Source organism: Xyrauchen texanus, chromosome 10 (genome assembly GCF_025860055.1).
Source record: "Xyrauchen texanus isolate HMW12.3.18 chromosome 10, RBS_HiC_50CHRs, whole genome shotgun sequence".
NCBI lineage: Eukaryota > Metazoa > Chordata > Actinopteri > Cypriniformes > Catostomidae > Xyrauchen > Xyrauchen texanus.
This window is the reverse complement of record NC_068285.1, coordinates 965,534-978,685: the sequence shown is the minus strand read 5'-3', so window position 1 is coordinate 978,685 and position 13,152 is coordinate 965,534. Positions and strand designations below refer to the sequence as shown.

Here is a 13,152-nt window from a genome sequence, read left to right as displayed (position 1 = left end):
CCTACACCACCCCAAATCCTCCTTTATTATTGGAGTGGGGAACTTCAAGCTCGAGTCGAGCCGCATGCTCAAGACCCTCATGCTCGAGCCCCTCCTTTAAAGACAGAATTTAAAGAATTAGTTTACCCATAACAAACTGTTTCCCATTTCCACTTCAAGTGATATGTGGACATGCAAACTCATGAATGGGTGTTTAAAGTGAAGATGAGAGACCATTTGTTCATCATACTTAACATCGACATAAGATTTATACAGGAAATATAAACTTATTTGTATGAATATTGAGTGATTTTTAAAAAAATATATATTTATGAGCTTTTTGCCTTTATTTACAGGATAGTATAGATTGAGAGGAAATTGAGGGAGACAGAGGGAGAACAGGGTTGGGACATGACCCAGGCAAGATTCAAACCTTGTTCCTCGTGTCAGGGGCAAATGCGTGTCCTCCTGCACTACACCTCCAACTGAATTAAAATATTATGGATGTGAAAGCACTGAAACAGTTTTTTTTTACATGTATATATTTCTCAGATATTTGATTGAATTTCAGGAAAATTATTCTTGTCAACAAAGTGAAAATGAAGATTCTTTTGATCCCTCTTTTGAAAGCATGAAATAATGTTGTTTGAAAATGTTGTTTTAGTTCTGATATACCAAAACAATCATTAGGATCTTCAGTAAAGTAAAATATAAACCTAAATTAATATTTTCAAAATAGTTTTGATCCTTTGGTAAATACTTGATTTTATGTCCACGTTATGTTTGATATTTGCATGGAATTATTAGTATTTTTAAACTTTTAGCTACTTTTTTTTAAAAAGTTTGTTTGATTGTTTCCCTTTTCTGCACATTATGGATAAAAGATAGTTATAAACAAATTCTTTCAAAGACAGAAAACTAAGCTTTCACTAAATTTACACTTGCATTCATATTCTAATTTCTTGAAGATGTGACACGATGTGAACACAGAGATATGTGATGCTCACTGGTTTTTATGGTGCATTCTGGGATTTTTGGGGAGTGACTGTTTTAGTGCACTGGAACAATTTTGTGATTGGGACAATCCTAAAAATGGACGACTCCCTGACCAGTGTGCTGAGTAATGATCTAAAGCTGATTGAGATGCACCATATGAGTTCAGTCTCAGTGTACTTCACAGGTACCAGCAGCCTGATATATATATATGTTACGTACACACAAAATTTGCCTTTATAATTTTTTTTTATAATAATTCAATGTTGCCGTAAATATGTGCACATCGTCTGGACACTCTTGACTGTGCACTCGCACTCTTATACTGGTGTGTGTGAATTGGTGACTCCAACTGGCCAAGTAATGAACTCAACAGACTGATGATCCAACTGTCTCAACTCATATCTGTCACATCCTCGGACGTATCTCTTTATGTTGTCTCCCTGTGTTTTTTTTGGTTAAAATGCCACCAGGTGTCAGATATGATGACTACCAATCAGTTCCCTGTTAGGATTGGCTGACAAGAGGATAAATTCTGGGTGGAACCAACACATAAAGAGAGAGACGGTGAGAGGCAGACTGTTTGTAGGCTGTCTCTGAGAGGTGTTCCTTTCTCCTGCCCCAGATTGTGTACATTCTTAATACTTTGCTCACAACACTAAACAGAATACACTTTATGAGCATTGCATAGACTCTCATTTTTTGTTTTGTACTGTTACATTTTTAATTTACTTGCTTTGTTTATGATTTTAGGGAAGCCATAGGGAGGTGGGTAATATTTTCTTTCTATTTAACCATTTTTCTCCTGTTTCTACCTAACAAGGGAGTCCGGGTTGAAATGTGTTGCTTATTTGTGTTAATTGCCAAGGCAGGAGAATTATAAAATCTCTCCTTGTTGCACCTTCCATCCCTAGGCTGGGGAGGGTGTAACATATTTCTGCCTGCCTTTTGGAGATCTCTGCCTGAATGAAGGAACACCACCTTCATCTCAACCTGGCCAAGACCAAACTCGATGATGGAACTTGTGATCCCAGCAAACCCATATGTTACTGTTCATCTGTGCTCCAGTATTGTGAGACCTATCAGGACAGCTGAAACCTGAGAGTAGTAATTGATGAACAGCTACATTTTAGTACTCGCATCTCATCAAATGCCTGGTCTTGCAGGTTTGTGCTTTATTACATCAGAAAAATCAGACCTTTCCTGTCTGAATATGCTGCGGAGTCCCTGGTCCAAGCTCTGGTTATTTCAAGATTGGACTTCTACGGTGCTCTGTTGGCCAGCCTTCCAGCTAGTGCTATCAAGCCACCGCAGATGGTCCTGAATGCGGTGGCTCATCTGTTTTTCAACCAGTTTTTTTTGGTCTTACTCCACTGGCTATGCACCAAATTCAAAGCTTTGAGTTTGGCTTTCAGGAGAGCCAGTGGCACAGCACCCTCTTACAGCTGGTGGTCCCATCCCAACGAGGCACTTCACATTCATTCGCTTTCTCTGTCCCCCGGTGGTGGAATGAGCTTTCAACCACCTGCCGTTCTGCTGAAACCATTTCAACATTCAAGAAAAAGCTGAAAACATATATTTTCTGTGAGCACTTAACATGGCCTAAATAATGGCACTTACTATTTAAGAAATCTTTAAAAAAAATCCTTGTCTGTCTCTTTCTTCTGTGCTAGTTTCTGTACTATTATAGCAACACTTAGAACTTGGCAGTGTGATCCAGCGTGTACAGTTTACTTTTATATGACAAAGTGTTTGTTCCTCATTTGTAAGTCACTTTGGATAAAAGGGTCTGCTTAATGACTAAATGTAAATGTAGTTTATCTGACTTTTTATGTGTGTGTTTGTGGATTTTCTTACTGTTGATGTGTGTGTTTTTAGATTATCTGATTGTTGAATGAACATTAATTTATATAGCACTTTCCTGACACTATAATCAAAGCGCTTTACACATTGAACAGGGGACCCTCCTCAACCACCACTAGTGAGCAGCATCCACCTGGATGATGCAACGGCAGATATAGTGCATCAGTATGCTCACCCCACACCAGCTATTGGTGGAGAGGAGAGAGTTATAGAGCCAATTAGTGGCTGGGATTATTAGGAGGCCATGATTGAGAAGGCCAATGGGGGGAATTTAGCCAGGACACTAGGGTTATACCCCTACTCTTTATGAGAAGTGCTCTAGGATGTTTTTAATAACCACAGAGAGTCAGGACCTAATTTTAAAATCTCATCCAAAGGACAGGGTCTTTTTACAGTATAATGTCCCCTTCACTATACTGGGGCATTAAGTGATCACCCCCTGCTGGCCTCCCTAATATCTCTTCCAGTCGCAAACTTAGTCTTCCCCAGGAGGTCTCTCATCCAGGTACTGACCAGGCTCAACCTTGCTTAGCTTCAGTGGCAACCAGTCTTGAGCTACAGGTTAATATGGCTGATGGTAAATGCTGATGTGTGTTTGTAGGTTATCTGACTGTTGATGTGCGTTTGTAGATTATTTGACTAGTTATATGCACGTTTTTAGATTATCTGACTGTTATGTATGTGTGTTTGTAGATTATCTGACTGTTATGTATGTGTGTTTGTAGATTATCTGACTGTTATGTATGTGTCTTTGTAGATTATCTGGCTGTATGGTGACAGAGGAAGGCTGTTGTTCTGTGGCATCAGCTCTGAGATCAAATCTCTCACACCTGAAAGAGCTGGATCTGAGCTACAATCACCCAGGAGAATCAGGAGTCAAGCTGCTCTCTGAAAGACTCAACGATCCAAACTGCACACTGGACAAACTTAAGTATGTTGAGCTGTAAAACCCTGTTTATACCCATATTAACCCTTTAAACCCAGGCCCTAATTGGTCTTGAATTTATTGAATTGTCAGTAAATTCACTGAAATAGCACTTGTATTTATTCCTTTTAAAAAATTGAAATCCTTAACAAATACACACAGAAGACATATATTTTTAATGTTTCATTAGAATGAGGACATTTTTGTAATCATTACATTTTATAGAGAATATTATTTTTTACTCATTTTAGGAAAACAATTCAAAAGAACTTTCTGTCACTTAACCCTTTCACACTTACTGGTGCATATTTGTGATGGTTTATGACTGGCACCCTTAGAGTAGCGTCACACATTTGTGTTTCTGCAGCAGTCAGTGATGTCAAATTCAAATCTGTTTTCATGACAACACTAAACTGCACTGCCTAAGTGCCTGTAATTCATATTCACACAAACTGATACTCATACAGTCTTTTCAAGCACATGGTATGATTATTTTATGACATAGATTTCCAAATGGTCACAAAGTTACTACTATAAAAGTTTACAGCTCGTATACAAACAGTCAACACAAAATTTGGATCACTGATCCTCGCAGCCATGTCTGTTTACATTAGGCGGTCATTCTGTTGTCAATCACAAGTAACTCAAACAGCAACTCAATAGTCTTTTCAAGCACACAGTACGCTCATTGAAACAGACAGTCAAATTGTTGCAAAACATCAACAGCTCTCCTATATGCAGTCAACACATCAGGGAAATGCAATAATTCCAGTCCAGCCATCTTTGTTTACATTAGGTGGCAATGTGTTTGTCACACACACCCACACACACACACACACACACACACATATATATGTTGGTACTTCTATCATAATGAGGACTCTCCATAGACAAAATGATGTTTATACTGTAGTCCAGACATCTATTTGATGTGTGTTTACCTCTTAACAACATCTATTTTACATTGTTTGCTCATCTGCAATATGTCTATAAGATGACAAATATTGTCTTGAATGTCAGTAAGACATTCAGCAGATGTCTTTGAGACATTTATGATCTAGAATGTTGTAAATCTGATATTTAAGATGTTTAGTAGATGTTGCTTTCCAGATGAAAAGATCTAAAACAGACATCAGAGATGCACGTATATTAAACCTGTAAACACACACAGTCACAAACATTGTTACTCCTATCATTATAAGGACTCTCCATAGACACAATGATTTTTATAATATATATTCTATCCCCTAAACCTAACCCTCACAGAAACATTTGGAATATTTACATTTAAAAAAATATATATATTTTATGTACGTTTAAATTACAAGGACACTAGAAATGTCCTCATAAACCACATTTATATCATAATACCTTCGTAACTACTAGTGTATAACCTAATAAAACCACCAAACACACACACACACACACACACACACACACACACACACACACACACACAGAGTGTACAGACAGACTGTATTGATGATTAATGACTATTTTTATGGATATGTATAAAAGAGGAAGTGAAACAAAAAACCTTACAGTAGACAAAACCCATTTGTTTATATGCTTATATACAGTATTTTTAAATATATTTGTATCTATAAATGTTTTAAAATGACAAATCAAGAATTCTGTATATTACTCGTCTACACTGTGAAGTGTCACGTGACCTCATTATAACAGATTTTGCATTCTTTTGATATTTTGTGTGTGGACATAACTCACTCTGGGGGGCATTCAAGGGAATTCAGAACCTACTCGTGAAAAGGGAAAAACTAAATTATTCATGGTTTTGATTTAGAAAAAACGCTTGAGTCTCTGATATTGCTGCATGAAGGTGTTTTTCGAAGAATTTTGTACATATTTAAACATTATTTCAATTATTTTTGCAGTGTATTCTGCACAATTTCATTGGTCTGCATGTCAACAAAATATGAGACTCAGTTAGTAGTTTAGTGTTATGTAAGACACAAAAGTTTGAACTTTTTTTTTTTTTGGGGGGTATAATCCCTGAAGGACACCACCCGAATCTTATTTAAAAGTGTTCGCAATCATAAAATTATAATCCCCAACAAATCACCCTAAGAACATTATTATTAGTGTTACTAATCACTAAATCCATCCATCTTCTAAAGCCAACTGTCCTGTGCAGTGTCACATGTGCTGGAGCCTATCCCAGCTGTCTCGGGCCATAATCACTAAATCATAAACCCCAACTCATAGCCAAGATTCCCACCTGTCCTTTACAGAGCTTTTGGACTTTAGTTGTCCAAGAGATGACTTGAGGACATTCCCCTAAATACAAAAAAAGTGACAAAGGGCAAATTTGATTAAAGGTGCAGTATGTAAGATTCAGAAACCCTTGTTATTAATGACACCTGTGGCCGTGAAGTGAACTGCAGCAGCTACCTGTTGCTTGTGAACTCCATAGGAAGGAGAGTGAGCATTTACCAAAACAATGATGTAACCTACAAAGAGACTGATCGTGATTCACCGGCATCATGCTGACAGATGAGGTAGCATAATTAAAATGACACAGTTATGATTGTTTTACAAACTTTGAGACTGTATATTATATTTGACTCTCCAGTGCTGGAACAGGGCTAAAACAAAGTGTGGATATCGGTCTGACTATGTGAGACTGTAGTTTGAATAATCACTTTTCTTTGCATGATACATTGACTGCATTTATACGATAGCCGATGTCGGTGTTAGCTAGCTAGCCAGCTTTATCAATAGCTGTTAGCTAAATCTGGTGGATGATGACAGTAGCTGTTTATAAAATAGACTGTACATTATAAATATGTTGACACAATTCAGTATTGATGTGATTCATCACAACTGACATTTTGATATATTGATGCACTATTGTTTTATAATAATAGATGATATATATTTTCTGTATAACCAAGTTACGTTACACTAATAAATGAACATTGTCTAGCATTCATTTCATGTGTTATTGTAGTTTAGCTAAAATGACACAGATCAATCCTTATGGCTCAATATGTCACATGCTTTGCAGTTATGTAAGTTTACCTGTCCAATAAGAAAAACACCAATTCAGGGTCAGTTTTGATCCCCAAAACCAAACGAAGGTCCATCCAGGAATCAAATGCCCTGCCGATTTTCACTCTAGTTTTTACTCGACCACGATCACATTCCCGCTTAGCCAGACGGGATTCAGTAGATCAATGTTTTTTTGGATTACTCAGAGTTTGTGTTGGAGTCGGTGTTGTGCTGAGACGTTTGCTGGATTCATCTCTAAGATAATGTTATCTAGTGTTGCAGTTTGTTGTCACTGTTGAATAGTGGAAGAGAAGCATTGAGGCTCTCGGGAGCGCACATAACCGTCACATATTTGTGATTTTCCCTGCAAAAGCGACCCGCTCCCTTCACATGAAAATCAGTCTACAGGCTTTAATTGGCAACCTAGGAATTCTGTGAAGGGCTCATTTTATAAGTTGTGTTACAAGCCGTTCACACATTGGCAAAAAAAGGTGCTGCTTGCTTGAAATAACCAAAATATTGTTGAAATGGTTTTGCAGTATTTGGTTGGGTAAGACTTTCCATTTTTATTCGATGGGGAACACAGTGGACAGTGACAGTGATTCAGGGAAAAGGTCTTTTAGCCTCTTCTGTTTTCTTGCCTTGACAGTAAAAATCAATTCTGTATCAAAACTGCTATTCAAATAAAAGTGAAATGTTCAAATCTTACCGATCATAACAGAAGCAGCATCACTGGTAAATGATGCAAGAGTGTCTGCAGGTCTGCATTTCTCTGCTGTAATGATGTTGAAGATGGTTTCTGTAATAGTTGCAGCATCTCCAGTAGGGATGTAACGGTTTAACAGTTTCACGATATACCCCAGTTTAGTAATAGATGATTTTCACACCATAGACATTCTTATTCACAGTATTGCATGAATATAAAATCTGAACTTTTCTAAAATCCAAATCAGTTTAATGATGACATCATCAGATAAATTTGATAAATCGTGATTTCCTCATTTTACATTGAATGGACACTTCATTTAAAGGCACGGCACGGGCTCATCTCACCACAAAGACATGTCGGACCCTGAACATTTATTTACACCATCAAAAGCTTTTTCTTGGTCCAAATCTAAAAATCCTACATTAAGATTATTGTCTCTGGCAAAAGAAATCAGATCATGTATTCAAAACAAATGATCAAATATTGTGCGTTTAGGAATACAATATGACTGGTCAGCGTGAATTAATTTAGATATGTAAAGTTTGAATCTGTTGGTTAATGCTTTGGACAGTATCTTATAGTACATTTATTTCACTGCTGAAATCTGCAGTGTGAGAGTATTTTGGACATTTTGGGTTTGGCACCATTAATGGTTCTCAGTTATTCTGTTTGGAAAGTTTGTTGCATCGTCCCATGAAATCTGTGGAGGATAATATATTTAGATGCAAACGGATTGTGTTTATATGAAATGTTACGATGAGCTTATTTTCATTTTATAATATGTATTATTTGCTTAAGTGCAGCACAACAGCAAGACTACAATATGTTTAATACTAATAATATGTTTTATTTGTAAAGTACTAAATAGGGTTTATAAAGTGCATTAGCATACAGGAAATGAACAGTGATACTGTAGCACATTTGCTTGTGTTGTGCTCTGTCACTGTATTAAGCTCATTTAAAAAGTGTTACAAATAAACACAAGAGCACACAAATATGTTTAAAATGATGTACACTCACATTAGATGATGACTCCAGTCAGATACTGACCTCAATAAAAGCTGTTTAATTTGACATTGAGCAGTTAAATGGCGGCAACCAGAACTCAGCAGCTGTTACTCCCCTCGAGGTTTAATAAAGGCTCAAGTCGTTCCTGAGTTTTAACGAGCATTTATTCGGTGACAGAGTATTTAAACATGTCTTTACATGCTCTCTTCCACATTGCCGTCAGAACTGGTATAATTAAAACAAAGAAAAACCTTAATTAACCTTAAATTCTTGACATACTTGTAGACAATATTGAACGAAAATCACATCGAAAACTAAGAAATAAAGCATACATTTATGCCTGGTAAAATAATATCTTAATTGGCTTGTTACAAACACAGTCGTGTAACACAAATAATTGACAAAGAAAGAAAAATATACCTCATTGGCCGCATGAACCCGAGAGGGTAAACTTGAGGGGTATTAATCTTCACGCTTCACCGACAAAACTTATGGATAACTTTGTAATCTTTGGCCTTTCAGACAGCAGGCTCGCAAGCCGCAGCACATATCTCTCTGATCTTAGCGAGTGCACCCATACAGCGTCCCCATAGCAACAGAATGATAATTTCCACACGGAACAAAAAATAAGTTCCCCCCTTCTTTCACAAAGTTCTTTAACAAAGAAATAAACATGAAATTATTATTTATTGGCCATGAGACATTGTTTCAATCATATGATTTTACCTCATATATTTATATTTTAACTCTGAACCCTAACTGAAATATATGAGTTACCTTTAACAGCAGCAACAGGGGCGGTGCAGGATTTTTCACAGGGGGTTCGGGCAGTGATCAGTCTGTGGTGTCAGTATAAAGTCCAAAACCACTGGTACTATTGGGACGAATAAGAGCCAGATAAAAACTTACTGCTGCACTTTTAAAAGCGGCGCTAACACTGATCTGGAGCCGTTTCATAACCCAGAATTAAAAGTGTTGCTAATCACCTTTCAGAGTGTAAAACGTTACTTTACTGGAGGTTAAAAGCGGGGTTAAAAGACAATAACCCAGGGTTAAGTGCAGTGTGAAAGCACTTGAGTTTATTGTTGGTGGGATGTTGTGTGTGTGTATTGCAGGGGTGTTAAACTCAGTTCCTGGACCCCTCACACCCCTCATGTGTTGTAAGACTGTCAGTGGATTGAAATATTGAATCACGATTAATCACATATTTGTTTTGTTGTTAGTGTTAACACATTCAGTTCCAGGAAAACTAAATAACAGTCCTGTGTGTCATTATTAGATTCTTTTCTGAAAGTTTCAACTAGTTGATCAAAAATGAGGCTATAAAACCATCAAACTTTTACATGCCAATAAAGCTAATAAATATAAATTAATAAAGAGAGAGAGAGAGAGAGAGAGAGAGAGAGAGAAAGACACATTCTCTGTGTGTTATTTCAGATAAAATCACTTTGAAGTAAGTTTCAGGTGAGCTGAATGTGATGTCATCATTTGTGTGTGTTTTTATAGTGTGGATCATGGAGGAGAGTTGAGGATTACAGCAGGACTAAACAAATGTAGGTCTACACAAACCCACACACTCACATATGCACGCACACACACACACGCACTCACACAAACACACAAACCCAATCAAACACACTCTCGCACACACAGATACATTATCCAAGATGGCGGCGCGGTAGCTCGCAGCGGCCACTCCGGATCCACAATGGTGCTATTTTTGTTAAAAAAGCCCGACTATCACAGCACATGGACATCGGAGCAACCGGTGTTCGTGTCTACCATCGCCAGACACTACTGAAATATAAGACTCATGCAAAAACCAAGCTGCATGATGACCTGCAGGAGGCGCTACGCGTACTCGGCTTGCTGCGGAGACCAGGCCTCCAGTCCTCGGCATCGTGTGATGCCGGTGGCCGGGGGAGAGGACGTCGTAAGCTGTGTGCGAGAGAGCGGAAGCGGAAAGAGGGCGGGGGTCCATGCTAGGCTAAAAACAAACCCTAGCCGGCCGGCACTCCGTCTATCCTTCTCTCAAATGTTTGCTCCCTGGACAATAAACTGGACTATATCCGACTCCAGCAGGCTACGCAGCGTGAGTTTAGAGACTGCTGCGTCTTTGTATTCACGGAGGCGTGGCTCAGCGACAGAGTTCTGGATGCCGCCATTCAGCTAGACGGGCTCGCCTCGTTTCGTGCCGACAGAAATACAGCTCTCTGCGGTAAGACTTCGCAGTGGTGGCTTGTGTGTTTACATCAACACGGAATGGTGCAAGAACTCTATGCTAGTCTCTAGTTACTGTTCATCGCTGTTGGAGCTTGTGACTGTTAGATGCAGACCTTTTTATCTACCACGGGAATTCACCACTGTTTGCATAACCGGGTTTACATTCCCCAGCGCTAACGCTAAGGAAGCGCTCTGTGAACTGTATGGGGCTATGAGCGAACTGCAGAACGCTCACCCCAGCGGACTGTTTATTGTCGCGGAGATTTCAACCATGCGAATCTCAAGACAGTGCTCCTAAATTCCATCAGTATGTGGACTTTGCAGCGAGAGGGCGAGCGTGCTTGATCTTGTTTACACAAACATCCCAGGCGCGTACCGGGCGGAGCCCCGCCCCCACCTCGGCTACTCAGACCACATCTCTGTTATGTTAATTCCAGCATACAAACCGCTCGTCAGACGCACAAAACCGCTTCAGAAGCAGGTGAAAACCTGGCCAGCAGGAGCCATCTCTGCTCTTCAGGAGAACACTGTTTCGAGTGTACTGACTGGCACATGTTCAGGGAGGCTGCAACATATAGCGATTCTACCAACTTGGAGGAATACACAGCATCAGTGACCAGCTACATCAGCAAGTGCATTGATGATGTCACTTTCTCCAAGACCATCACCACACGCTCCAACCAGAAGCCGTGGATGACTGCGGAGGTGCGCACGATGCTGAGGTCCCGAGACTCCACCTTCAGAGCAGGCGATAAGGCAGCCCTAAGAACAGCTAGGGCCAAACTGTCACGGGCAATCAGAGAGGCAAAGCGCGCACACGCCCAGAGAATCCACAGTCACTTCCAGGACAGCGGTGACACGCGGCGCATGTGGCAGGGCATCCAGGCCATCACCAACTACAGGACAACATCAGTTGCCTGTGACAAAGATGCCTCCCTTCCAGGTGCGCTGAACGACTTCTACGCTCGGTTTGAAGTGCAGAACGACGTGGTGGCGAGGAAGAACACCCCTCCTCCCAACGACCAGGTGCTCTGTCTTACCACGGCAGATGTGAGGAAAACTCTACGTAGAGTCAACCCATGGAAGGCTGCTGGACCAGACAACATTCCTGGCAGAGTGCTCAGAGGATGTGCAGACCAGCTAGCAGATGTTCTTACCGACATCTTCAACATCTCTCTGAGCAGCGCCGTCATTCCAACGTGCTTCGAGGCCACCACCATCATCCCCATGCCAAAGAAGTCTTCAGTGTCCTGCCTCAACGACTACCGTCCCGTCGCACTTACACCCATCATCATGAAGTGCTTCGAGAGGCTCGTCATGAGGCACATTAAGACCCAGCTGCCCCCCTCACTAGACCCACTGCAGTTTGCGTATCGTCCAAACCGTTCAACGGACGATGCCATCGCCACAACCCTCCATCTGGCCCTCACCCACTTAGACAAAAAGGACTCATACGTTCGAATGCTGTTCATAGATTTCAGCTCCGCATTCAACACAATCATTCCCCAGCACCTGATTGGAAAGCTGAACCTACTGGGCCTGGACACCTCCCTCTACAACTGGATCCTGGACTTCCTGACTGGGAGACCTCAGTCAGTCCGGATCGGGTACAGCATCTCCACCACCACCACACTGAGCACTGGGGCCCCCCAGGGCTGTGTGCTCAGTCCACTGCTGTTCACTCTGCTGACTCACGACTGTGCAGCAATGCACAGCTCGAACCACATCATCAAGTTCGCCGATGACACGACTGTGGTGGGTCTCATCAGCAAGAACGACGAGTCAGCATACAGAGAGGAGGTGCAGCGGCTGACAGACTGGTGTAGAGCCAACAACCTGTCCCTGAATGTCGACAAAACAAAAGAGATGGTTATTGACTTTAGGAGAGCACAAGGTGAACACATTCCGCTGAACATCGACGGCTCCTCTGTGGAGATCGTCAAGAGCACCAAATTCCTTGGTGTTCACGTGGCGGAGAACCTCACCTGGTCCCTCAACACCAGCTCTATCACCAAGAAAGCCTATCAGCGTCTCTACTTTCTTCGAAGGCTGAGGAAAGCACATCTCCCACCCCCCATCCACCCTACATTCTATAGAGGGACTATTGAGAGCATCCTGAGCAGCTGCATCACCGCCTGGTTTGGGACTTGCAACGTTTCGGACCGCAAAGCCCTGCAGAGGATAGTGAGAACAGCTGAGAAGATCATTGGGGTCTCTCTTCCCTCCATCAAAGACATTTACAAAAAACACTGTATCCGCAAAGCAACCAGCATTGTGGATGACCCCACACACCCCTCACACAAACTCTTTATCCTCCTGCCATCTGGCAAGAGGTACCGAAGCATTCGGGCCCTCACGGCCAGACTGTGTAACAGCTTCTTCCCCCAAGCCATCAGACTCCTCAATACTCAGAGACTGATTTGACACACACACACACACA

The 13,152-nt window shown here is 40.9% G+C and overlaps 1 protein-coding gene across 4 annotated transcripts in view; it reads left to right on the top strand.

Annotated features, from left to right (window-relative positions):
* Positions 1-13,152, top strand: part of LOC127650635 (NACHT, LRR and PYD domains-containing protein 3-like) — a 106,026-nt gene that overhangs the window by 36,766 nt on the left and 56,108 nt on the right. For 2 of the 4 annotated variants that reach the window (XM_052136197.1, XM_052136198.1), the window contains exons 7-8: positions 3,593-3,766; positions 9,996-10,042. The exons of 1 other annotated variant lie outside the window; for it this stretch is intronic. In XM_052136197.1, coding sequence (XP_051992157.1) covers positions 3,593-3,766; positions 9,996-10,042 — 221 coding nt within the window. The remainder of the gene's footprint in view (positions 1-3,592; positions 3,767-9,995; positions 10,043-13,152) is intronic. One more of the 4 variants, XM_052136196.1, reaches the window with a different exon arrangement.